This window comes from Somniosus microcephalus, chromosome 9 (assembly GCF_052327205.1).
Source record: "Somniosus microcephalus isolate GS21.2 chromosome 9, FLI_Smic_1.0, whole genome shotgun sequence".
Classification (NCBI taxonomy): domain Eukaryota; kingdom Metazoa; phylum Chordata; class Chondrichthyes; order Squaliformes; family Somniosidae; genus Somniosus; species Somniosus microcephalus.
Window position 1 is genome coordinate 240464164 of NC_140995.1, and position 21267 is coordinate 240485430.

The window sequence follows — 21267 nt, forward strand, 5'->3', positions numbered from 1 at the left end:
TGAGCATTAGTGAGCAGGTTATTGATGAGTAAGTGCCACTTAATAGCACCGTCAACGACATCTTCCATCAATTTGCTGATGATCGAGTAGACTGATGGGGCAGTAATTGACATGATTGGATTGGTCCTGCTTTTTGTGGACAGGACATGCCTGGGTAGTTTTCCACATTGTCGGATAATGTCAGTGTTGTAGCTGTACTGGAACAGCTTGGCTAGAGGTGCGGCTAGTTCTGGAGCACAAGTCTTCAGCACAACAGCCGGGATGTTGTCGGGGCCCACAGCCTTTCTGTATCCAGTGTGCACAGCCATTTCTTGATATCACGCAGAGTGAATCGAATTGGCTGAAGACTGGCTTCTGTGATGGTGGGGGGGCCTCAGGAGTAGGCCGAGATGGATCATCGACTCGGCCCTTCTGGCTGAATATAGTTGCAAACACTTCAGCCTTATCTTTTGCACTAGCATGCTGGGCTCCGCCATCATAGAGGATGGGGATATTCATGGAGCCTCCTCCTCCAGTTAGTTGTTTAATTGTCCACTACCATTCACAACTGGATGTGGCAGGCCTGCAGAGCTTTGATCTGATCTGTTGGTTGGGGGATCACTTGGCTTCCTGAGGTTGGCACCTCATTTTTAGGTGTGTCTGGTGCTGCTCCTGGCATGCTCTTATGCACTCCTCATTGAACCAGGGTTGATCACCTGGCTTGATGGTAACGGTAGAGTGAGGAATATGCCAAGCCATGAGGTTACAGATTGTGGTGGAATACAATTCTGCTGCTGCTGATGACACAGTGCCTCATGGATGCCCAGTTTTGAGCCGATAGATCTGTTCTAAATCTATCCCATTTAGCACGGTGGTCATGCCACACAACACGATGCAGGGTGTCCTCAGTGTGAAGACGGGACTTCATCTCCCCAAGGACTGTGCGGTGGTCACTGCTACCAATACTGGCATGGACAGATGCATCTGTGACAGGTAGATTGGCGAGGACGAGGTCAAGTAGGTTTTTCCCCTCGTGTTTATTCTCACCACCTGCCGCAGGTCCAGTCTAGAAGCGATGTCCTTCAGGACTCAGCCAGCTCGGTCAGAAATGGCTACCAAGCCACCCTTGGTGATGAACACTGAGCTCCCCAGTGTACATTCAGTGCCCTTGCTACCCTCAGTGCTTCTTCCAAGTGGCGTTCAACATAGAGGAGTACTGATTCATCAGCTGAGGGCGGGCGTTACCTGGTAATCAGCAGGAGTTTCCTTGCCCATGCTTGACCTGAAGTCATTAGACTTATGGGGTCCGGAGTCAATTTTGGGGACTCCCAGGACCACTCCCTCCCGACTGTATACCACAGTGCTGCCACCTCTGGTGGGTTTGTCTTGCCATTGGGAGAGGATGGTGATGATGAAGGAGCCTGAGACATTGGCTGAAAGGTATGATTCTCAGTATGACTGGGTCAGACTGTTGCTTGACTAGTCTATGGGACCACTATGCTACCGTACCCTCTATTCATTTTTACTTTCCTCCCACGTTACTTCCCAGCCGCAGTGGACAGGCAGATAACCTTGACTAACCATTTGGGTTAGGTGTGCAATAGACACTGGAGCCGACTTGCCCAGGAAAACCAGAATTCATCCTATAAATCCAACCCAGCCCTTCAAGTTTCATTGACTACCAACAAATTTTTCCCAGATACCCCTACACCAAAAAAATTAAAAAAAAAAAAAAGATCCAGTCTGGGTGAATAGGAACAGGAGAACCTAAAAGTCGGGATAAAAGAGAGAAACGGAAAATTGGAAGTAAAACCAGAAAATGGATCAAGTGCGAGACAGGTTAACAGCACAAGTAGAGGAAGCAATGGATACGTTGTTAGTGGAGGGCCACAGAAGGGAATGAATCATGAGGGGGGTATGAAGTGAGTAACTTTTGGGACTGGTCCAATGGATTGAAATGATCTTTTGTTTCTTTGCAAGCTGATGTTTCAAAGGACAGTTGGAAGATATCGGGGGTGAGGACTTTGTACGCCTAACTATGAATCATAGGCAACTATGATCACTGCACCTTGCTTGAGCCTCAAGGAGTTGGGAGCTCAACTAGTTAACAGTACTCGTGATGAGGGCAGGGCAGCGTACAAGGTCGCACCATCTAACAGACATTGGTGGTCACGATAGCCTTTCCTCACTCTAACCAAGATATTCTAAATATGTAGGAGAGACTGTCAGACTGAATGATCTGCACGAGAAATGTTACTGTCTTCTATTTTAGAGATTGATGAACATGTTAATTTCCAACATTTTCTGTTCGAATACCTAATAGTGAGGAGCGGGAAATTTTATTCTGTAATATGTACAAACATCTTCAGGCACATGGCATTGAAATATTCAGTGACAGCAGTGTTTGACCACCACAAGATCATCACCTTGGTTCGTGTTTCTCATTTTGAAAGCTGCAAAGGACATTCAGTACGTAAAGGGTTTATAAAAGTGATCTCATCCATCATACAGAAGGATCTGCAATGCAGCTCTCAACACTCGCTGCGATAAGACTTTCCCCAAATATCGTATGCCCCATCCTTTTGTAGCTGATCCAGTTTAAATGTGTTGCTACTTAGGATGCTGACTGAAACTGTCCCATTTTCTCAACACATTCTTAATCCAATTTGGAAGATTACCATACAGATCTCTTCAGTATCACCAGCCCAGGATCTCCACCCAGCCTATTTAAAGGCCGGATTGTTAAACTTATCAGAAAGTTAAACCTTTCTCTAGAAAACAGTGTCTCGATCATTACTGGTCTATTCATAGCTTTCTAATTTGGCTAAACAGATTATCCAGTCACTCCAGCAATATTCTCCCACTTCCACACCCACATTAAAACAGACATCGTCAGCTCTGCTGAAAAAACAACCACCAGAATACAAAAAACCCACAGCTTTTTGTTAAGTGACAAATTATTACTTTCAAACCTGACGCCCCATGGGAAGCAGCAATCTGAAACTTGTCAGCATGATGCTAAACCCAGTTTAAAAATAGCTCAGCATTGTCGCATGTCCCACAGTTCTCCACTGTGCAAGCATTACTGGTTTCACCTGACCAAAAAAATACCATTGGGCATTAAACACATGCCAATCCAACCACCAGCCCCCCTCCTGAACACGCAGGCATCATTTCACGAGTACTGGCAAACCCCAGTACCTCCCTCAAGCAGCTAGACTTTGAGAGCCAAGACAGCCTATGCTATTCAACAGTGGGAAATATCACAGCCAAACTTGATCCTACTTCACCGAGTTGCATTCTAACCGCCACCCAATCCAAAAATCACGTGGGGGATGGGGCACAATGGGTGGGTCGAACCTAAAGGTTCCTAATCTGTACGATTCAACTACTTTCAGGATCAATTTAAAGCACAAGGGAGTCAGCTGGATTTTAGCATTCAAATGCTTTTTTAGTACAACCATGGAGTAAAGAATGGAACAGCTAGCAGGACAAAACAGGAGGTTACTCCAGATATTAGCAGTGCACTACCATTAATAAAAATTATATTCACAAACCACCAAAAACAACAGGTGAAACTATGTACATCCATGAAACATGGTCTTCAGAAACAGCCTGTATTTTATTCAGTCTATTAAATGTACAAAAACAAATTCAATGTTGCATCAGTTAGCACAGGCTGCCACTCTAGCAGACAAGAGATAGCAGTGTCAATCCTTTCAAGATCTCAACTGGAGTTTTGTCATACGGAGTCATTCCCAATCGACTGGAGTATCCAGTGCACGAACGACACTTTTACACAGGTGTGTGTGAGCAGCAAGCCCGGGGGTGCAACTGTGAAAGTTAATTTTTTTACCCAATCGGCATGCTGACTATACTCAGCTGTCACCAATGTTGCCTGTAATTTTTTTTTTTTTAATGTGCGTCCAGTCCCTTCCTCCTCCTTCGGCAGTCTCTCGGAACCGAGGATGACTTGCTTCCACATTAAAAATGAGTTCTCAGGTGACTGATGAGTCCAATGCGGGACCTATTTAATTGGCTGCACGGCCCATTCAGATTTGTGCGCCTGCGCGGTTTCTCCCATGTAAAGGCCGGTGAGTGGCTTGCGCGGGACCTCCAGACCATTGCATAGCCACGCGGCTCAACAGGAATGTTGGTGGTCACCAGGCCTTAGTGCATCACTACGAAGGCAAGATAGGGGGTGAAACAACACAATTATAAGCCAATGAGCATTAACATGTGACACACTCGTGTGATACCTTCAATTCATGACATGAAACCAGTAGTTCACCGAGGATTATCCAGACTACTCGAGTTTGAAAAGACATCTATAATTATTCATAGAATGTTACAGCACAGGAGGCCGCCATTTGGCCCATTGTGTCTGATCCAGATCCTTGAAAGGGCTCTCCAATTAATCCCATTCCCCTGCTCTATCCCCACAGCCCTGCAAATTTCCCCCCTGCAAGTATTTATCCAATTCCCCGTTGAAAATTATTGAATCTGCTTCCTCCAGCTTTCAGGCAATGCATTCCAGATCACAACTCGCTGCATAATTTGTTTTACCCTCAGGTCCCCTCTGGTTCTTTTGCCAATTACCTTAAACCTGTGTCCTCTGGTTACCGACCCTTCTGCCACTGGAAACAGTTTCTCCTTATGTACTCTATCAAAACCCTTTATGATTTTATCTCCACATAACTTTCTCTGCTCTAGGGAGAACAATCCCAGTTTCTCCACTTAACTGAAATCTCACATCCTTGATACAATTCTAGTAAATCTCCTCTGCACCCTCTCCAAGGCCTCGACATCCTTCCGAAAGTGTGGTGGCCAGAATTGAACACAATACTCCAGCTGGGGTCTAACCAGTGATTTTTAAAGTTTTAGTATAACTCCCTTTCTTTTGTACTGTATGCCTCAGTTTATAAAGCCCAGGATCCCGTATGTCTCTAAACAGCCTTATCAACTTGTCCTGCCACCACCAAAGACTTCTGTATGTGCAACCCCAAGTCTCCCTGTTCCTGCACCCCTTTTAAAATTGCACCATTTCCTTTATATTGCCTCTCCTCATTTCCTACCAAATTGAATCACTTCCCACTTCTCTGCATTAAATTTAATCTGCAGTGTGTCTGCCATTCTACCCATCTGTATGCCCTCCCGAAGTCTGTTACTATCCTCCTCACTGTTTACTACATAACTATTGCTGGATGGTCTCAGGCCAAATGAAAAGCCATCATTTAGAGGAGAACAAAAGCCATGCTTTGAAAGGAACACGTCTCACCTTTAAGTGCTGGCAGTTTCTGAAGCTCTCGGTTCTTCGCCAGGTTGAAGCGGGACGAACTCTGGCGTCTCTCTTTCTTGACAATCTGCGGTCCTCCAGAGTATTTGATTTTGTTGAGTTGGGTTTGAGGAGGAGCGCTGTTACTGGGGCGCTTGTTTGCAGCTGGCTGCTGTTGGACCTGTAACAAAAGTTAAAAATCTTTTCATGTTCCGACTTCCAAAAAAGGTTCGAAAACCCTAATCCCGCCCAACCAAACCTTTTCTAACCAGCACGCTTCAGAGGGCACTGTGTAAACCAAGATTGTTCACACATACAACGTACAGATTCTATTAGGCAGCTCTAGTGATACACTATTTACACCAGAAACAAAGTGCTGGAGCTCATACCAGTAGAGAGCTGCCAGTGTAAATCACGTATCATATAAAAAAATGCCAATACTTTCAGAACACCGAGCTGGCAGGGTGGTCTGAACACTTGGTGTATCGCTTTATCCTCCTTCCTGCTCCACTTTGCCAGTCCCCCCACCCAGTCCCATTTCCATCTGCCCGCCCCCATCTCCTCAGCTATTTGCACATCCCTGGGGTCTTTTATTTCCTTCACTCTGTTTCCTATTGTCTCCCCATAATATCACTTCAGCCATTTAACCATCGTGTGCATGCAGTTCCGATGAAGGGTCAATATCAGAGACATTAACTTTTCTTTCCACAGATATTGACTTGCTGAGCATCACCAGCGATTTCTTCTTTTTGGGCTGGAGTTCCAGCAATTTTTTTTGCACTTTTTAAGCAATATTTTTCTGCTCGGTACAGACTAACAGTATCTACATCCCAACTTTCACTTCCAATCCCCAAAACCTGAATCGGTAACAAAGAAAGCTGCTAAACCCAGCTATATTGCATAAAGAAACCACTGCACTGTAAACAGGATTTCATCTTCATGCAACACAAGATGATGTGGTTTTACTTACACTGAGCTGGAGTAAGAACTATTGCCATTTCAGACTGAGCAAGGCAGGTTCTAGATGGACAGGGTTAGAGGTTTGCTAGTTTAGAAATATATATTGAACACAAGCCAATTTTTTTTTTCCTACATGGTCTGAAATAAACGATTGGGTGTTTTTAAAGAGGTCAGGTCTTGAGAAAAGGATGTCTCTGCACCGGCAACCCCACACTTACAGGACTAAAAGATGCCAAAGATGGGAACCGAGAGTTTTTAAGGAGAGGCTAGAGACACTGGGACAGCAGAGGCACTCAGAGGAGATTTAATGGAGGTTTTTAAAAATAGGAAGTGTTTTCTTAGAGTGAATGGGGGGGGGGGGGGGGGGGTAGACTATTTCTTCTGGTTGGGCAGTCAGTAAAATTACCACAGAGAGCGAGGAGACATGTCAGAAAGAATTTCTTTGCACAGAGGGTTGTTGGAGCATGAAATGCTTTGCTGCAAGGAATGGCTGCAGCAGAATCACTGCATTTCTAAAAGTGAAAACTGGGTAAAAATTTGAAGGAGGGGAAGTACAGGGCTTTAGGGAGAAAGCAGGTCAGTGGGATTCATTATGGATGGCTTCAAAGAGCTGACTCTCTCGATAGTCTACATGGCCTTCTTAGAACCATAGAATGATTACAGCACAGGAGGCCATTCGGCCGGTCCAGCCCGTGCCGGCTCCCTGCAAGAGCACTTCAACTACTCCCACACTCCTGCCCTTTCCCCTACAAATTTTTTTCCTTCAGGGACTTATCCAACTCCCTTTTGAAAGCCATGATTGACTCTGCCTCCACCAACCTTGCAGGCAGTGCATTCCAGATCCTAACCACTCGCTGCGTAAGAGTTTTCCTCGTGTCGCTTTTGCCAATCACCTTAAATCTGTGTCCCCTGGTTCTCGACCCGTCTGTCAATGGCAACAGTTTCTCTCCATCTACTCTGTCCAGACCCCTCATGATTTTGAACACCTCTATCAAATCTCCTCTCAACCTTCTCTGCTCCATGGAGAACTACCCCAGCTTCTCCAGTCGATCCACGTAACTGAAGTTCCTCATCCCTGGAACCATTCTTGTAAATCTTTTCTGCACCCTCTCTAAGGCCTTCACAGCCTTCCTAAAATGCGGTGCCCAGAATTGGACACAATACTCCAGTTGAGGCTGAACCAGTTATATACATATAATATATTATATTCATCATAACCGCCTTGCTTTTAAACTCTGCCTCTTTATGAAGCCCAGGATTGTACCCTTTAGTTTATATTGCCTCTCCTCGTTCTTCCTACCAAAATGTATCATTTCGCACTTTTCTGCATTAAATTTCATCTGCCACGTGTCCGCCCATTCACCAGCCTGTTTATGTCCTCCTGAAGTCTATCACTATCCTCCTCACTGTTCACTATACTTGCACGTTTTGTGCCATCTACAAATTTTGAAATTGTGCCTTGTACACCTACATCCAAGTCATTAATATATATCAAGAAAAGCAGTGGTCCTAAAACCGACCGCTGGGGAACACCACTGTAGGCCTTCCTCCAGTCCGAAAAACAACCGTTCACCACTACTGTTTCCTGTCACTTAGCCAATTTCGTATCCATGCTGCCACTGTTCTTTTTATTCCATGGGCTTCAACTTGGCACGCCGATTATGCGGCACTTTGTCGAACACCTTTTGGAAATCCATGTGTCTGGAGAGAGCTAGAACACACCGACTACTAGGGGTTATAGGTTTGAATAGCAGTGCCAACAATTTGCCAACATAAGTATGTTCCCGATGGCGGGGGAGTCCAGAACCAGGGGGTCACAGTCTAAGGATAAGGGGTAAGCCATTTAGGACTGAGATGAGGAGGAATTTCTTCACCCAGAGAGTTGTGAACCTGTGGAATTCTCTACCACAGAAGGCAGTTGAGGCCAATTCATTAAATATATTCAAGAAGGAGTTGGATATATTTCTTAAGGCTAAAGGGATCAAGGGATATGGGGAGAAAGCAGGGACAGGGTACTGAGTTTGGATCATCAGCCATCTCATTAAATGGCAGAACAAGGTCGAGGGGCCGAATGGCCTACTCCTGCTCCTATCTATGTTTCTATGTATAATTTGCCTGGAAGCACACAAAACCTGCCCACTAACTAACTTAACTATCTGGGGACATACGTGCGTTGCACGCTGGTCAGAAAAGCACTCTAAAATGGCTGGAATTATAGGCAGAGTCTGCATACTCTAAATAATGAAAGATGCTAAAGCCTGTGGTAGCACTAATTATATAAAAACAATAAATTGTCAACACCAACGTTCCCACGAAGGCGCACGTGGCTGTACAGTAATCAGCAAGGTCCCACGCAGGCCACTCACTGACTTGTACATAGCAAATACCGTGCATGCGCAGAAATTTAAAGGGACCGCGCATTAAATGAAACAGGCCGCGCAGAACAAAGTACCGCTTACAGGGAACATTGGTCATCATCCTAGAATCTCTTGCCCCCAGGCTATGGAGAAAAGGAATCCACGATGGAGTGAACTACAGTCCTAGCTCTCAGCCCAACTCTCGCTTACTTTGTACTTCAAAAAAGTTTAACTTAGGCCAAGCGCTCGAACTGCCAATTCCATCTATTGTGTACAGTTAACAAGCCCAAATCCCCTGTCCTTCTCATGCTCAAAGTACCTTCAACTATTATGAAGAATATTGCATAAGATTAGAAAGATTTCCTCATTAACCTGGTGCTGTCATCGTTTCATTATAATTGGACCAAGTCGGTTTAGGTGGGTCCCTCTTTTGCAATAAGTTAATAAATTGACATCAAAAACCTTAATGAGTACACAAAAGCATCTCTTCCACCGGTTCCCCCGGTACAATTATTATAGAACCCTTAAGGTAATTAAATCTCTTCAATTAATATGCACTATGAAAAGCACTGTAAAAGCCAGATGTGGCACTGGCGTACAAGACAAGAGTTTTATGGTGGATGCCTTGATATAATAAAATTGTATGTTACTACCTTACACCCAAAGTCTTGGGGAAATGGGCACAGTGGAATTTTATCAGAGTTACCCTCCCCTCCATGAACAAAACCCAGATTTATTCTGCTTACACAATTATACCTCTTCCCACCATTCTTCAACATGCACTATACAGTTCAGTGTTAATAACAACCTGTATTTATATAGCACCTTTAACGTAGTAAAATATTCCAAGGCACTTCACAGGAGCGTTAACAAGATTTGACACCAAGCCATACAAGGAGATATTAGGACAGATGACCAAAAGCTTGATCATCTTAACCTTAGGCAATAATACAGCACTGGCTGATAATAGGTTGCTTAAAAGTACAGTTACAAGGATAACAGACAGTGAATGAAAAACTTCTTGTAAATTCAGCTAAATGCCAGGAAAAAAAGCAGAAATGGGGGAAGTCAGTCAGGATTCCTGCTCCTGATTATTATCCAATGACCCCTCCCTCAAATTGCACCTGGACAGTCAGTTATGTCAATGACAAGCTTGGCTGGGATGATGTCCACAGGTGAATACCCTGCTAACACTTGGGTGGTGTACTGAGGGGTTGCTGGTTCCCATTGCAACCCTACACCAGTGGGCTGCCCTTCAATGGCATCATCTGCAGGTTTAGACAAGAGTTGAACACCAGGAGAGACAAGAACTGTCTTCAATGTCAAGGCAGCATTTACCAAGTGTGGCACTCAGGAGCCCAAGCAAAAGAGAGGTCAGTAGGGATCATGGGAAGAATCTCCCACTAACTGGAGTGGTGTCTGATAACAGGAATCAGGTTGTGGATGTTGGAGGTCAAATATTGCATCGCTGCAGGAGTTCCCCAGGGAAGTGTCCTTCACCCAACTACTTTCAACTGCTTCAATGACCAACCTCCATACAGTCAGGAGCAGGGCTGTTTACTGACAAGTGTTCAAGTTCTATTCACAACTCTTCTGATAAATGAAGCCGTCCATACTGGCCTAAAGCAGGACTTGAACATCCAGGCTTGGGCTGACAATTGACAGCTAACATCCACAATACGCAAGTACCAGATAGCAACTCAAACAAAAGGCAGCACCACTTCCCTGATCTTCAATGGCACCACATTGGAGAAGTTCCCCCAACATCCTGGGGTCACTATGGACTAGAAGTTTAACTGGACCAGCCATGTGAATGCCATGACTGCAAGAGCAGGGCAGAGCCCGGGTACTCTGAAGTGGCACACCTCCCGACTCCTCAAAACCTCTCCACTATCTACAAGGTTTGACTAACCTGGATGGGTGCAGCTGCAAGAACCCTGAAGACTCTATCCAGAACAAAGCAATCTACATGATCAGCAACCCCTGCCACTGGGCTCAGTATCCACGCCCTGCACTGCGACACTATGGATGAATTATGTACTTGTCTGACTAGTAAGGGCATCAAGGGATATGGCGATAGGGCCAGTGAATGGAGTTGAGGCAGAAGATCAGCCATGATCTCACTGAATGGCGAAGCAGGCTCGAAGGGCCTACTCCTGCTCCTATTTCTTATGTTATGTTCCACAGGATGTACCAGGTTTACTTCAACAGCACCTCCCAACCCACAACCGCTCCACCAGGACAAGCAGTGGTATCAAGGTAACACTATCATCTCCAGGTTCCTCTCCAAGTCATACACCACTGTAACTTGGACATATATAAATCACTGATCCCAAGTCAAAGCACTCAAAATGATAGCACTCCCCACCCCCTCCTTCAGGACACAAAATCAGAGCATCCTGTGCAACGCAGAACCAAGCTTCAAACTCCACATACTATCCATTACTGGAGAAGACCGGGTTGATGGGCAAACCTGGACAGGGCAGAATATGGGCAGTTGAGTTTTGATCCCGTTCGAGTTTAGAGGATGGGAGTTGTTGGAGAAGAGGTTTCTTTTTGGGGAGTCGGGGCGGTGGTGTTAGTGAGATGGAGGCAAGGAGGAGGTGGGTCCTGTAATGCATTAAACTTAAATTCCTTGCCTTCAAATCTCTGCAGCCTTGCTCCACCTGATCTACAACCTCCTCCTGACTGCTGATTCTTGGCTTTTTGTGCACCCTCCCTTCCCTTTGCTCCACCATTGGTGGCAAAGCCTTCAGATACTTCACCAGTGCTCCCTAAACAACTTTGCTTCTAGTTTTCTCTCCAACTTTAGAAACTTTCTCAAAACCATCTTCTCACCCAAGACTTTCAACACTACTCTTCGGTCTCCCATCATGGCTTGGAGTCTGCTCCACCCACCGTAAAGTGTCTTGCGATGTTTTCTACGTTCAAGGTGCTATACAAATGCAAGCTGTTGCTGTGCTATCATGTGTGGCAGCAAGAAAGCAGAAGTTCTTCGTATTCTGCTAATATTTCCTCCATGGCTCATGTAGCTGGCCCATACAGACCAGCAAGATCCAGGTACGAGCCATGGTCTGTGCGGAGCTAGCTCCCAACCAACAAGTCTTGAAGTGCATGCATGAATATTGGATGGGGCTTGTTTGCGTTGCCCATGCTCCCCACAATCCAATAGTCAACCGATTCCTTGCTTAACTACTATTCATGTGAGGAAGTAGGTCATCCACTTTGGACCAAAGAAAGATCAAAACAAAATTTCTTATGGCAAGACGAAGAGCCGTGGAGGAACAAAGGGATTTAGGGGTTAATGTACACATCACTAAAATCTAGTTCACAGGGACAAAAAGTAATCAAAAAGGCCAATGCAACTTTGGCTTTTATCTCGAGGATTGGAATGCAAAAAGAGGTGATTCTTCAGTTGTACAGAGCCTTGGTCAGACCCCATCTGGAGCACTGCCTTCAGTTTTAAGCACCAAAGTTCTGGAGGGTGTACAGTGCAGATTCACCAGAATGATACCAGGGTTTAAAGGGCTAAAATGAGAACAGATTGCATAAATTCAGTTTGCATTCCCTTACTGAGGTGTTAAAAATTATAAAGATTCAAAAGTGCAGATACAGAAAAACAATTTCTTCTAGTTGGGAATCCAGAACAAGAGGATAAATCATCAATTAGACCGAGGCCGTTTGAGTAAAATCAGGAAGCAGTTATTCACACAAACAGTAGAGGAAATCTGGAACTCTCCCCTAAAGGCTGTCAATTGAAAGTGAAGACCAAGGTCGATAGATTTTTGCTGGGTTAGGTATCTAGGGATGTGGAGAAAAGGTGGCTAAATGAAGTTGAGGCACAGATTAGCCATGATCTAAGAATGGCAGAATATGCTCAATGGGGTGAATGGCCTCCTCCTGTTCCTAGAAATCATTTTAAGCACAGATGCTGAAATGGGTAGGAATTTGTCGGGTGTTTCTGGGTAGATGAATTAGGATAGTCCAAATGGCCTTTCTCGTCTGCAACTATCTTGTGACCTGTGCTGATCTTGTACCCAACCCCCGCGCTCCGCCCCCCCCCCCCCCCCCGCCCCGCCAATGGTGCAGACTCCGGCTGCGGGATTGGCAGCCCTCATACCTCCCCCACCATGCAATTCTTCAGGTGTGAGTAGCGTCTCACTACATTTTGCCACTTAAAATGTAACATTTGTTAATGCATCACCATGCTCGCTACATTCAGGTCACTGTGCGCACTCTGGAATATTCCACATGCAGTCTGGCCGTGTAACCAAAGACACTGAACTTTCACCTGGATTATTTATCAAGCCCAAGATCACGTGAAACCAGGCAGTCACTATGACCACCAAAAAATTATTTTCAATCAAATTCCATAGCTTGCTAGTGCCATCGTCACTACTGCTATTTTCACCCCTCCATCCAAATTTTTTATTGTTCTCTAATAAAAAAGGAAAGGGAATTTAAAGGTCATGATAAAACACAGGTGACACAAGCAAGGTTACGGCACATTCCTGATGCACACAGATTACATTAACTGCACAGGGTAATGGGAGCTGCTCAGCTTTGATCAGAAAGACTGAAATCATCACCCCTCTCTCGAAAATGGAAGCGAAGGGAAGAATAATAAACTCTGCTCACCATATGCTTCTGACTTGCGTTCTAGTTACAGATGAAAACAGGTTCCTGGGATAGCAACATGAGAAATGTTCAGATACTTCTAGGCTCAAGTGAGGGCTTCAGAGCCATTAGATGAGGAGTTTCCGAGCTTTGTATCTTTGTGGCCCATATAAAAGTGCCAATGATGGACTCTCAGGCCAGATCCTAAGTTTAAATCCATGGTTCCATTAATTTTCCAAATATCTTGAACAGCAGTTACCAACAGATCGAGTGTTCTGATTTAGGATTAATGCGCCAATGAGGCAACAGTGCCAAATCATCAGGCTGTCAAAATGCAAAGTGGGTAAGCCAGCGAAGAAATACAAGCATGAACAGGAACAAGCTGTCACATGTTCAACAGACCATTGTTTGGCACCCCTTCACTGAATAGTAACTGGCAAAATAGGAACTAAATGCAGTTCCAGACCTTTGTTGGACAATGCATTACCCAGTACAGTACTCAGTCGCCAATGACGATCATCCTTGTTTTTGATCAGTGTTCGAAAAGGACAGCAGATGGGTGCTAGAATTGTCCCAGGTGGCCGTAGGGCTCCAGATCACTCACCAGTGATTCCTGCTGGAAAGTGTATGAGTGGACACTGGGGCAGGACAGGATCAGGCTCAGCTTAGATGCACAATCGACTAGCCTACTCCCAACTCTTTACTCATTTAAAAATGCTGCCCACCTGGGCAATGGAGAGGGGGCGTTGCGGGGCGCGGGAAAAAAAAAAAAAAGGCCCGTGTCCGTGGAATCGCACTTCAACATGGGTCAGCACTTAGTGGATCGGAGAGGAAATGAAGAAATTGAAACTACAGATCTACTTAGATGTACATAAACGTTTGTTTTGAGCAGCTTGTGGCAAATGCTCTTAAGCAGAACAAAAATGCACTACCATTAGACAAATCCCCAAATTCTAGAACGGTCCGTGCACATTGGAAGGTAGCAAATGTAACACTGCTATTCCAGAAAGGAGGGAGAGAGAAAACAGGGAACTACAGGCTAGTTAGTTAGCCTGACATCAGGAAAATGCTGGAATCCATTATTAAGGAAGTGGTATCAGGGCACTTAGAAAATCATACAGCAATATTAGGCAGAGTGAACATGGTTTTATGAAAGGGAAACCGTGTTTAACAAATGTATTAGTTTTTTGAAGATCAACTAGCAGGGGGAGGCTGAACCAGACTGTTCGCAACCTTGGTGTCCTATTTGACCCTGAAATGAGCTTCCGACCACATATCCGCAGCATAACAAAGACCGCCTATTTCCACCTCCGTAACATCGCGCGCCCCCCCCCCCCCCACAACACTCCCGTGAAGTGCCTTGGGACATTTTACTACGTTAAAGGTGCTATATAAATACAAGTTGTTGCTGTTGTAGATAAAGGGGAACTAGTGGATGTAGTATATTTGGATTTCCAAAAGGCATTCAATAAAATGCCACATAAAAGGCTGCTACACAAGGGGTCATGGGCTTGGGGGGTAACATATTACAAGAATAGAAAAAAGAGGGGTTTTTTTTTTTTTTTTAAATGGTGAGAAACTATGAAATGTTGGTGTTCAGGGAGATTTAGGTGTCCTCGTGCAGGAAACATGGAGTTAGCCTGCAAGTACAGCAAGCAATTAGGAAGGCAAATGGTATGTTGGTCTTTATTGCAAGGGGGTTGGAGCACAAGGGTAAGGAAGTTTTACTACAATTGTACAGGGCCTTGCTGAGACCACAGCTGGAGTACTGGGCACAGTTTTGGTCTCATCAGAGAAAGGACATACATGCCTTAGAGGCGGTGCAACAAAGGTTCATTAGATTGATCCCTGGGATGAGGGCTGTCCTATGGAGGAGAGATTGAGCCTATACTCGAGTTTAGAAGGAGAGGTGAAACATACAAGATTGTGAGGGGGATTGACAGGGTAGGTGCGGAGAGGTTGTTTCTCATGGCTGGAGAGTCTAAAACTAGGGGCGGGGGGGCATAGTCTCAGGATAAGGGGTCAGACATTTAAGACTGAGATGAGGAGGAATTTCTTCACTTAGAGGGTTATGAATCGATGGAATTCTCTACCCCAAAGGGCTGTGGATGCCGAGTCGTCGTTGAGTATATTCAAAGCTGAGAGAGATTTTTTTGGACTCTAGGCAAATCAAGGGATATGGGGATCGGGCAGGAAAATGGAGTTGAGGTCAAAGATCAGTCATGATCTTATTGAATGGCGGAGCAGGGTCAAAGGGCCATATGGCCTACTCCTAATTCTTATGTTCTTATCCCTGTGCCATCATCATTAGTCCACTGCTGTACATGCTCGGTTTAGCTGTGTTAATGAGTCATGTGCTAGCTCCAGCTGATTAAGCTCCAACAGCAGCCTTTGGTAACTAACCTATTCCTGAAGTAAATCCAACTTCATGGACTGAAAGTAGAGAATTCACAGGAGCAGAACACTGGGATCCGGACAAATATACAAGTCAGCCAGAATCTGCAACAGAACACGGCTACACAACACACCTGCAACACATCCAACAACAACCTTCAGACAGACCAAAGCAAAATTAAAACCAAACCATGGACTCAAAGCTTTTGACAAAGTACCACATAATAGACTGGTTGAAACCCATGGGATTAAAGGGACAGTGGCAGTATGGATATGAAACTGGCCAAGAGACAGAAAGCAGAGTAGTGGTGAACAGTTGTTTTTCAGACTGGCGGGAAGTATACAATGGTGACCAATGTTCTCTTTAAGCTGTGTGGTCGCACAGTGCTCCATAGGTCCCGCACAGCCAGCTTTTAAATAGAAAAAACACGTACGCACGGTATTTTGAATGGGTCACGTGGCTCCCTGAAAATATTACAGGGATCATTGGTGGTGTCCCCCAAGAGGTCAGCATTAGGACCACTGCTTTTTTGATATATATTAATGACCTGGACTTGGGTATGCAGGGCATATTTCAGGGTATGCAGGGCATATTTCAAAGTTTGCAGAGGACACAAAACTCGTAAATGTAGTAAACAATGGAGGAGAATAGTAACAGACTTCAAGACAGACAGACAGGTGAAATGGGCAGACACATGGCAGATGAAATTTAATGCAGAGAAGTGTGAAGTGATGCATTTTATAGGAAGAATGAGGAGAGGCAGTATAAACTAAGGGGTGCAGGAACGCAAATCTTTGTAGGTGGCAGGATAAGTTGAGAAGACTTGAAAAGGTATACAAGATCTTTGGCTTTATAAACAAGCGTAGAGTACAAAAGGAAGGAAGTTATGCTAAACCTTTATAATTCACTGGTTAGGCCACAGTTGGTGCAGTGTGTCCAACTGTGGGCCCCACACTTTGGGAAGGATGTCAAGGCCTTTGAGCGTGTGAAGAGCATTACTAAACTAGTACCAGGGATGCAGGACTTCAGTTATGTGGAGAAGCTGGGGCTGTTCTTACAGCAGGAAAAGTTTACGGGGAGATTTAAGAGGTGTTCAAAATTCTCACAGCAGCAGTCGATCATTCTGCCATTGATGCTTCATCTAGAGTCATCTTTTGTTTCTTAACTTGTCCCATTACCTTCTCCTTTTGCCTTGCACCATCATCCCTTTTGTCTCTCAATCTCTCCTACCTTCTATCCTATCACAGACCTTCCCTTTTGTTCTTTCCTCCCCTCCCCCCTTTCCCGGCCCCTACACTTGCTTAAAAACCTGTTCCATCTCCAACTTTTTCCAGTTCTGATGAAGGGTCATCGACCTGAAACGTTAACGCGGTTTCTCTCTCCACAGATGCTGCCTGGCCTGCTGAGTATTTCCAGCATTTTCTGTTTTTATTTCAGATTTCCAGCAGCCGTAGTATTTTGTTTTTGTAAGAGGGAAGAGGGAATTTTTTTTAATGAAGCGAGTTATGATGATCTGGAATGCACTGCCTGAAATGGTGGTGGAAATAGATTCAATACAATTTCAAAAAAGGAATTGGATAAATACCAGAAGGGGGAACATTTGCAGAGGTATGGGGCAAGGGCAGGGGAGTACAACTAATTGGATAGCTCTTTCAAAGAGCTGGCACATGTAACGATGCGCCAATGACTGCCTCCTCTGCTGCATCATTCTAAGATTCTGAGACGACATGGACATGTGAATGGGTAGGGAGATTTTCTGATATATTGACCGTATGAACAATAATATCATCATCCCTCTCAGATGCCTCCTTTAAAAGTTTTTCCTACTTTTCCTCCCAATTCCTACCTTTAACACTGTGGCTCTTCTCTGCACTGTCGCAAAGGCTTGAATGTCTCCTTGGTGTCTGGGCACAGTACTGAAGTGTGGTCTGACCAATTTGGCTACAGATATAGTCTTGCTGATTACTGCTGGTTGAACATCAAATCGATTTACACTCCTTCAACTTGGATGATTTGTCATTGAGAGGGGCGGCAGGGCCCTAGGCCTGACATGTTAACCCATCTACATTTTGTAATATCTGGGCTGTCTCCTCCAAATCTACTGCCCCAGTAATGAACAAGATCGGAGAGGTGTGCGATCAGCTTCATCCTGCATGAATACAGTCCCCAATGGTAAAATAGTTAAACTCAAAATTTCACCTCTTGTATTAGACGGGGAAAGGCTGTTCCCACTAATTGATGGTACAAGGACTAGGGGACACAGATTTAAGGTTTTGGGCAAGAGATACAGGGGGATGCGAGGGAAAACAGCGAGTGATGACGACCTGGAACTTGCTGCCGATGGAAGTGGTGGAAGTGGAGACAGTCAATGTTTTCAAGGGGAGACTGGATAGGCACTTGAGGGAAATAAACTTGCAGGGCCACAGGGATAGAGCAGGGGGAATGGGACTGACTGGATTGCTCTACAGAGAGCCGGCACGGACTCGATGGGCCGAATGGCTTCCTTCTGTGCCATTATGACTGACTCATCACAGCTCACACTATCAATCCACCTTCAACTATTTCTCTAGAAATACATGCAATGATCTCAAACCCAAACATAGTAGCTGCTACAATGGCCTTCACCAAAAGCCAATTTCACAAGACTATAACCACTGTAGTGAAGAGGTTCCACTTAATGTCCTGCGGCAGATCAGCAGGGGTGCTGATGGTTGGGAGGGCAATGCTACCATAATAGAATCATACGTGGGTTATGGACAGAGCTGGCTTGTTGAGCCAAATGGCCTCTAGCCAACAGTTGGTTGTGCTGCCTTCTGGTGCTCTACAAAGAGAACTGTAAGCAACTGTTGCCATCACTTTAGGTTATAACAAACCATTAAAAAGGTTAGTACTTTAGGGTTGAGACAGGTTGGAGTGCGGTCTGTTGAGCCGATACTTTTCTGCAATCCGCAGCTGTAAATATGGAGGCAACATAGCGGAGCCTGATCTCATCTTCATCCAACATTGAAGCCAATTGCAATCCTTGGATGAGAGGTTAGCTCAGCGCAGACAAGAATTAATTCTTGGGTGTTCCTGCAGTATATGGCTCAGTACCACACCAAGGAGTGCAATAATTCACTGAAACATTGAGAAAGTGGTTCTTACAGCTTCGTCGCAGGAAGGGTTGCTGACTGCAGTGCTAAAATAATGGTAAAGATTCCTCTTCCTTCAGTTCCAGCAGCTTTAACTTTTGCAGGATTTATTTTAAGACAGGCAATTACAAATTAGAACTGGAAAACAGTGAAACACTAATTTGTTTCTGTTCAGGAGATAGGATGGACTGTTTTTTAAGCGGATATAGTATAGTGTTATATATTCTCAACACAGCAGAGGACGTCTGGGTCGCTCGTATTACACATTCACATCTTAATCTGATTATCTATAACTCTGCTCCTTCAACCTCCACCCAAAAGCATCGCCTGGAGGGGGGGGGGGGGGGGCAGGTGGAGCGAATCATGATTGAGCCCAACTTCCACAAGTGCATCAATTAGGGACAACGAGACGGACTAGGATTACAAGCTTACAATTTAGTTGTTCCTTCTCTGGCCCACAAGTAAGCAAGTTAATTTGAACACTGTCGTCTTTGAATCTGGTGCTTCCTGATCTGCTCAGTATCATAACAGACAGATATTTATAAAATAAGCTGCAAGACAAGACTTTCTTCACATCAAATGCAACACAAAAGATTACACCATGACTGATTTATATACATTCATTCACAGCAAAGAAAGGAAGGTTTGACATTGACCTGGTTCCAACTCAGTGATTGGGAAAGTCTGACTGTCACGTATATCTACCAACGATGGATTTATTTAACACTAACAGGATGATCAAGGCCCTACTGGAAAGAGACTTTGCCTGGTTTATGTTCAAGCACTAACCATCATACCCAGTAGGTCAACATTATCTTGTTCATTAACACAAACAAGCTTTCAAAGCAGTTAGAAGGTGTGGATAAAATAAAAACCAGCTGGATTTTCAATAGCTTGCGATGTTAGAAGTCATAATGACAGAAAATATTCCATCAACATAGCATAAAAAAGAACTAGTTGCATGGGTTTGTCACTAGCGAGTGTGGAATGAACATTGTCATTCATCAGTCTCCAGCTTACTGGATCAGGAAATTCCTGTCGCACGGTGCGAGGTTTTCTGTAGTGTGTGGCTGAAGAGGAGACGGCTATTAAACTGTGACCTTGCTCAATTACCCGCACGCGTAGAGAGAAACTATTCTATATTTAAAAATCAACTCGCTCGACTCAAATACAACTAGGTCTTGAAGCCAAGTCCCCGAGCTACTATCTAGGCCCAGCATTGAATCCAAGCCCCCGAGCTGCTATCTAGGCTCAGCATTGAATCCAAGCCCCCGAGCTACTATCTAGGCTCGGCATTGAATCCAAGCCCCCGAGCTGCTATCTAGGCTCGGCATTGAAGCCAAGCCCCCGAGCTGCTATCTAGGCTCGGCATTGAATCCAAGCCCCCGAGCTGCTATCTAGGCTCAGCATTGAATCCAAGCCCCCGAGCTGCTATCTAGGCTCAGCATTGAATCCAAGCCCCCGAGCTGCTATCTAGGCTCGGCATTAAAGCCAAGCTTGGCTCCGAGAAGAGCGCTTGTTTTGGGAGTCTCATATCGGGCATGCAGACAATGTGACCCGTCCATCAGAGCTGATCGAGCGTGGTCAGAGCTTCGATGCTGGGGATGTTGGCCTGAGCAAGAACACGGACGTTGGTGCGCCTATCCTGCCAATGGATTTGCAGGATCTTGGAGACAGCATTAGTGGTACCTCTCCAGTGCTTTGAGGTGCCTGCTGTACATGGTCCATGTCGGAGGCATACAGCAGGGCAGGTATCACTGCTGCTCTGTAGACCATGAGCTTAGTGCCGGGTTTGAGGTCCTGGTCTTCAAACACTCTCTTCCTCAGGCGACTGAAGGCTGCACTGGCACACTGAAGGCAGTGTTGGATTTCGTCGTCGACGTCTGCCCTTGTTGACAGTTGGCTCCCGAGGTATGGAAAGTGGTCCGCGTTGTCCAAGGCCTTGTCGTGGATTTTGATAATCGGGGGGCAGATTGGTAGAGGACCTTTGTCTTACAGATGTTTAGTGTAAGGCCTATGCTCTCGTACGCTTCGGTGAAGGTGCTGACGATGGCTTGGAGTTCGACCTCCGAGTGATCGCGGACGCAAGCGTCGTCTGCATACTGTAATTCGACGACAGAGGATGGGACGACCTTGGATCTGGACTGGAGGCTGAACAGTTTCCCGTTTGTTCTGTAAATTAGCTCCACTCCAGTGAGGAGTTTACTGAGGGGGAGATGGAGCATTGCAGCAAGGAAGATCGAGACGAGCGTTGGTGCGATGACAGCCTTGCTTGACCCCGGTTTGTACATGAATTAGGTCTGTGGTGGAACCGTTGGTCAGGATCACGGCTTGCATGTCGTCGTGAAGCAGGCAGAGGATGGCGGCAAACTTTTTAGGGCAGCCGAATTTGAGGAGGACACTCCATAATCCCTCACCGTTGACAAAGGGACCTGGGTGTCCTTGTACACGAGTCACTGAAAGTGAATGTGCAGTGCAGCAATCCATTAGGAAGGCAAATGGTACGCTGGCCTTCATTACATGAGGATTTGAGTACAGGAGTGAAGATGTCTT

The 21267-nt window shown here is 45.3% G+C and overlaps 1 protein-coding gene across 2 annotated transcripts in view; it reads right to left on the reverse strand.

The window, feature by feature from the left end:
* LOC147113160 (serine/threonine-protein phosphatase 2A 56 kDa regulatory subunit delta isoform-like) overlaps nucleotides 1–21267 on the reverse strand; it is a 73122-nt gene that overhangs the window by 18885 nt on the left and 32970 nt on the right. Inside the window, exons 3-4 of one of the 2 annotated variants that reach the window (XM_085998056.1) lie at nucleotides 5258–5435; nucleotides 1187–4160 (exon numbers count right to left, since the gene is read on the reverse strand). In XM_085998056.1, the coding sequence (XP_085854182.1) occupies nucleotides 4150–4160; nucleotides 5258–5435 (189 nt within the window). In that variant the 3' untranslated portion in view covers nucleotides 1187–4149. Of the gene's footprint in view, nucleotides 1–1186; nucleotides 4161–5257; nucleotides 5436–21267 lie in introns of those variants that run through there. The other variant, XM_085998054.1, reaches the window with a different exon arrangement.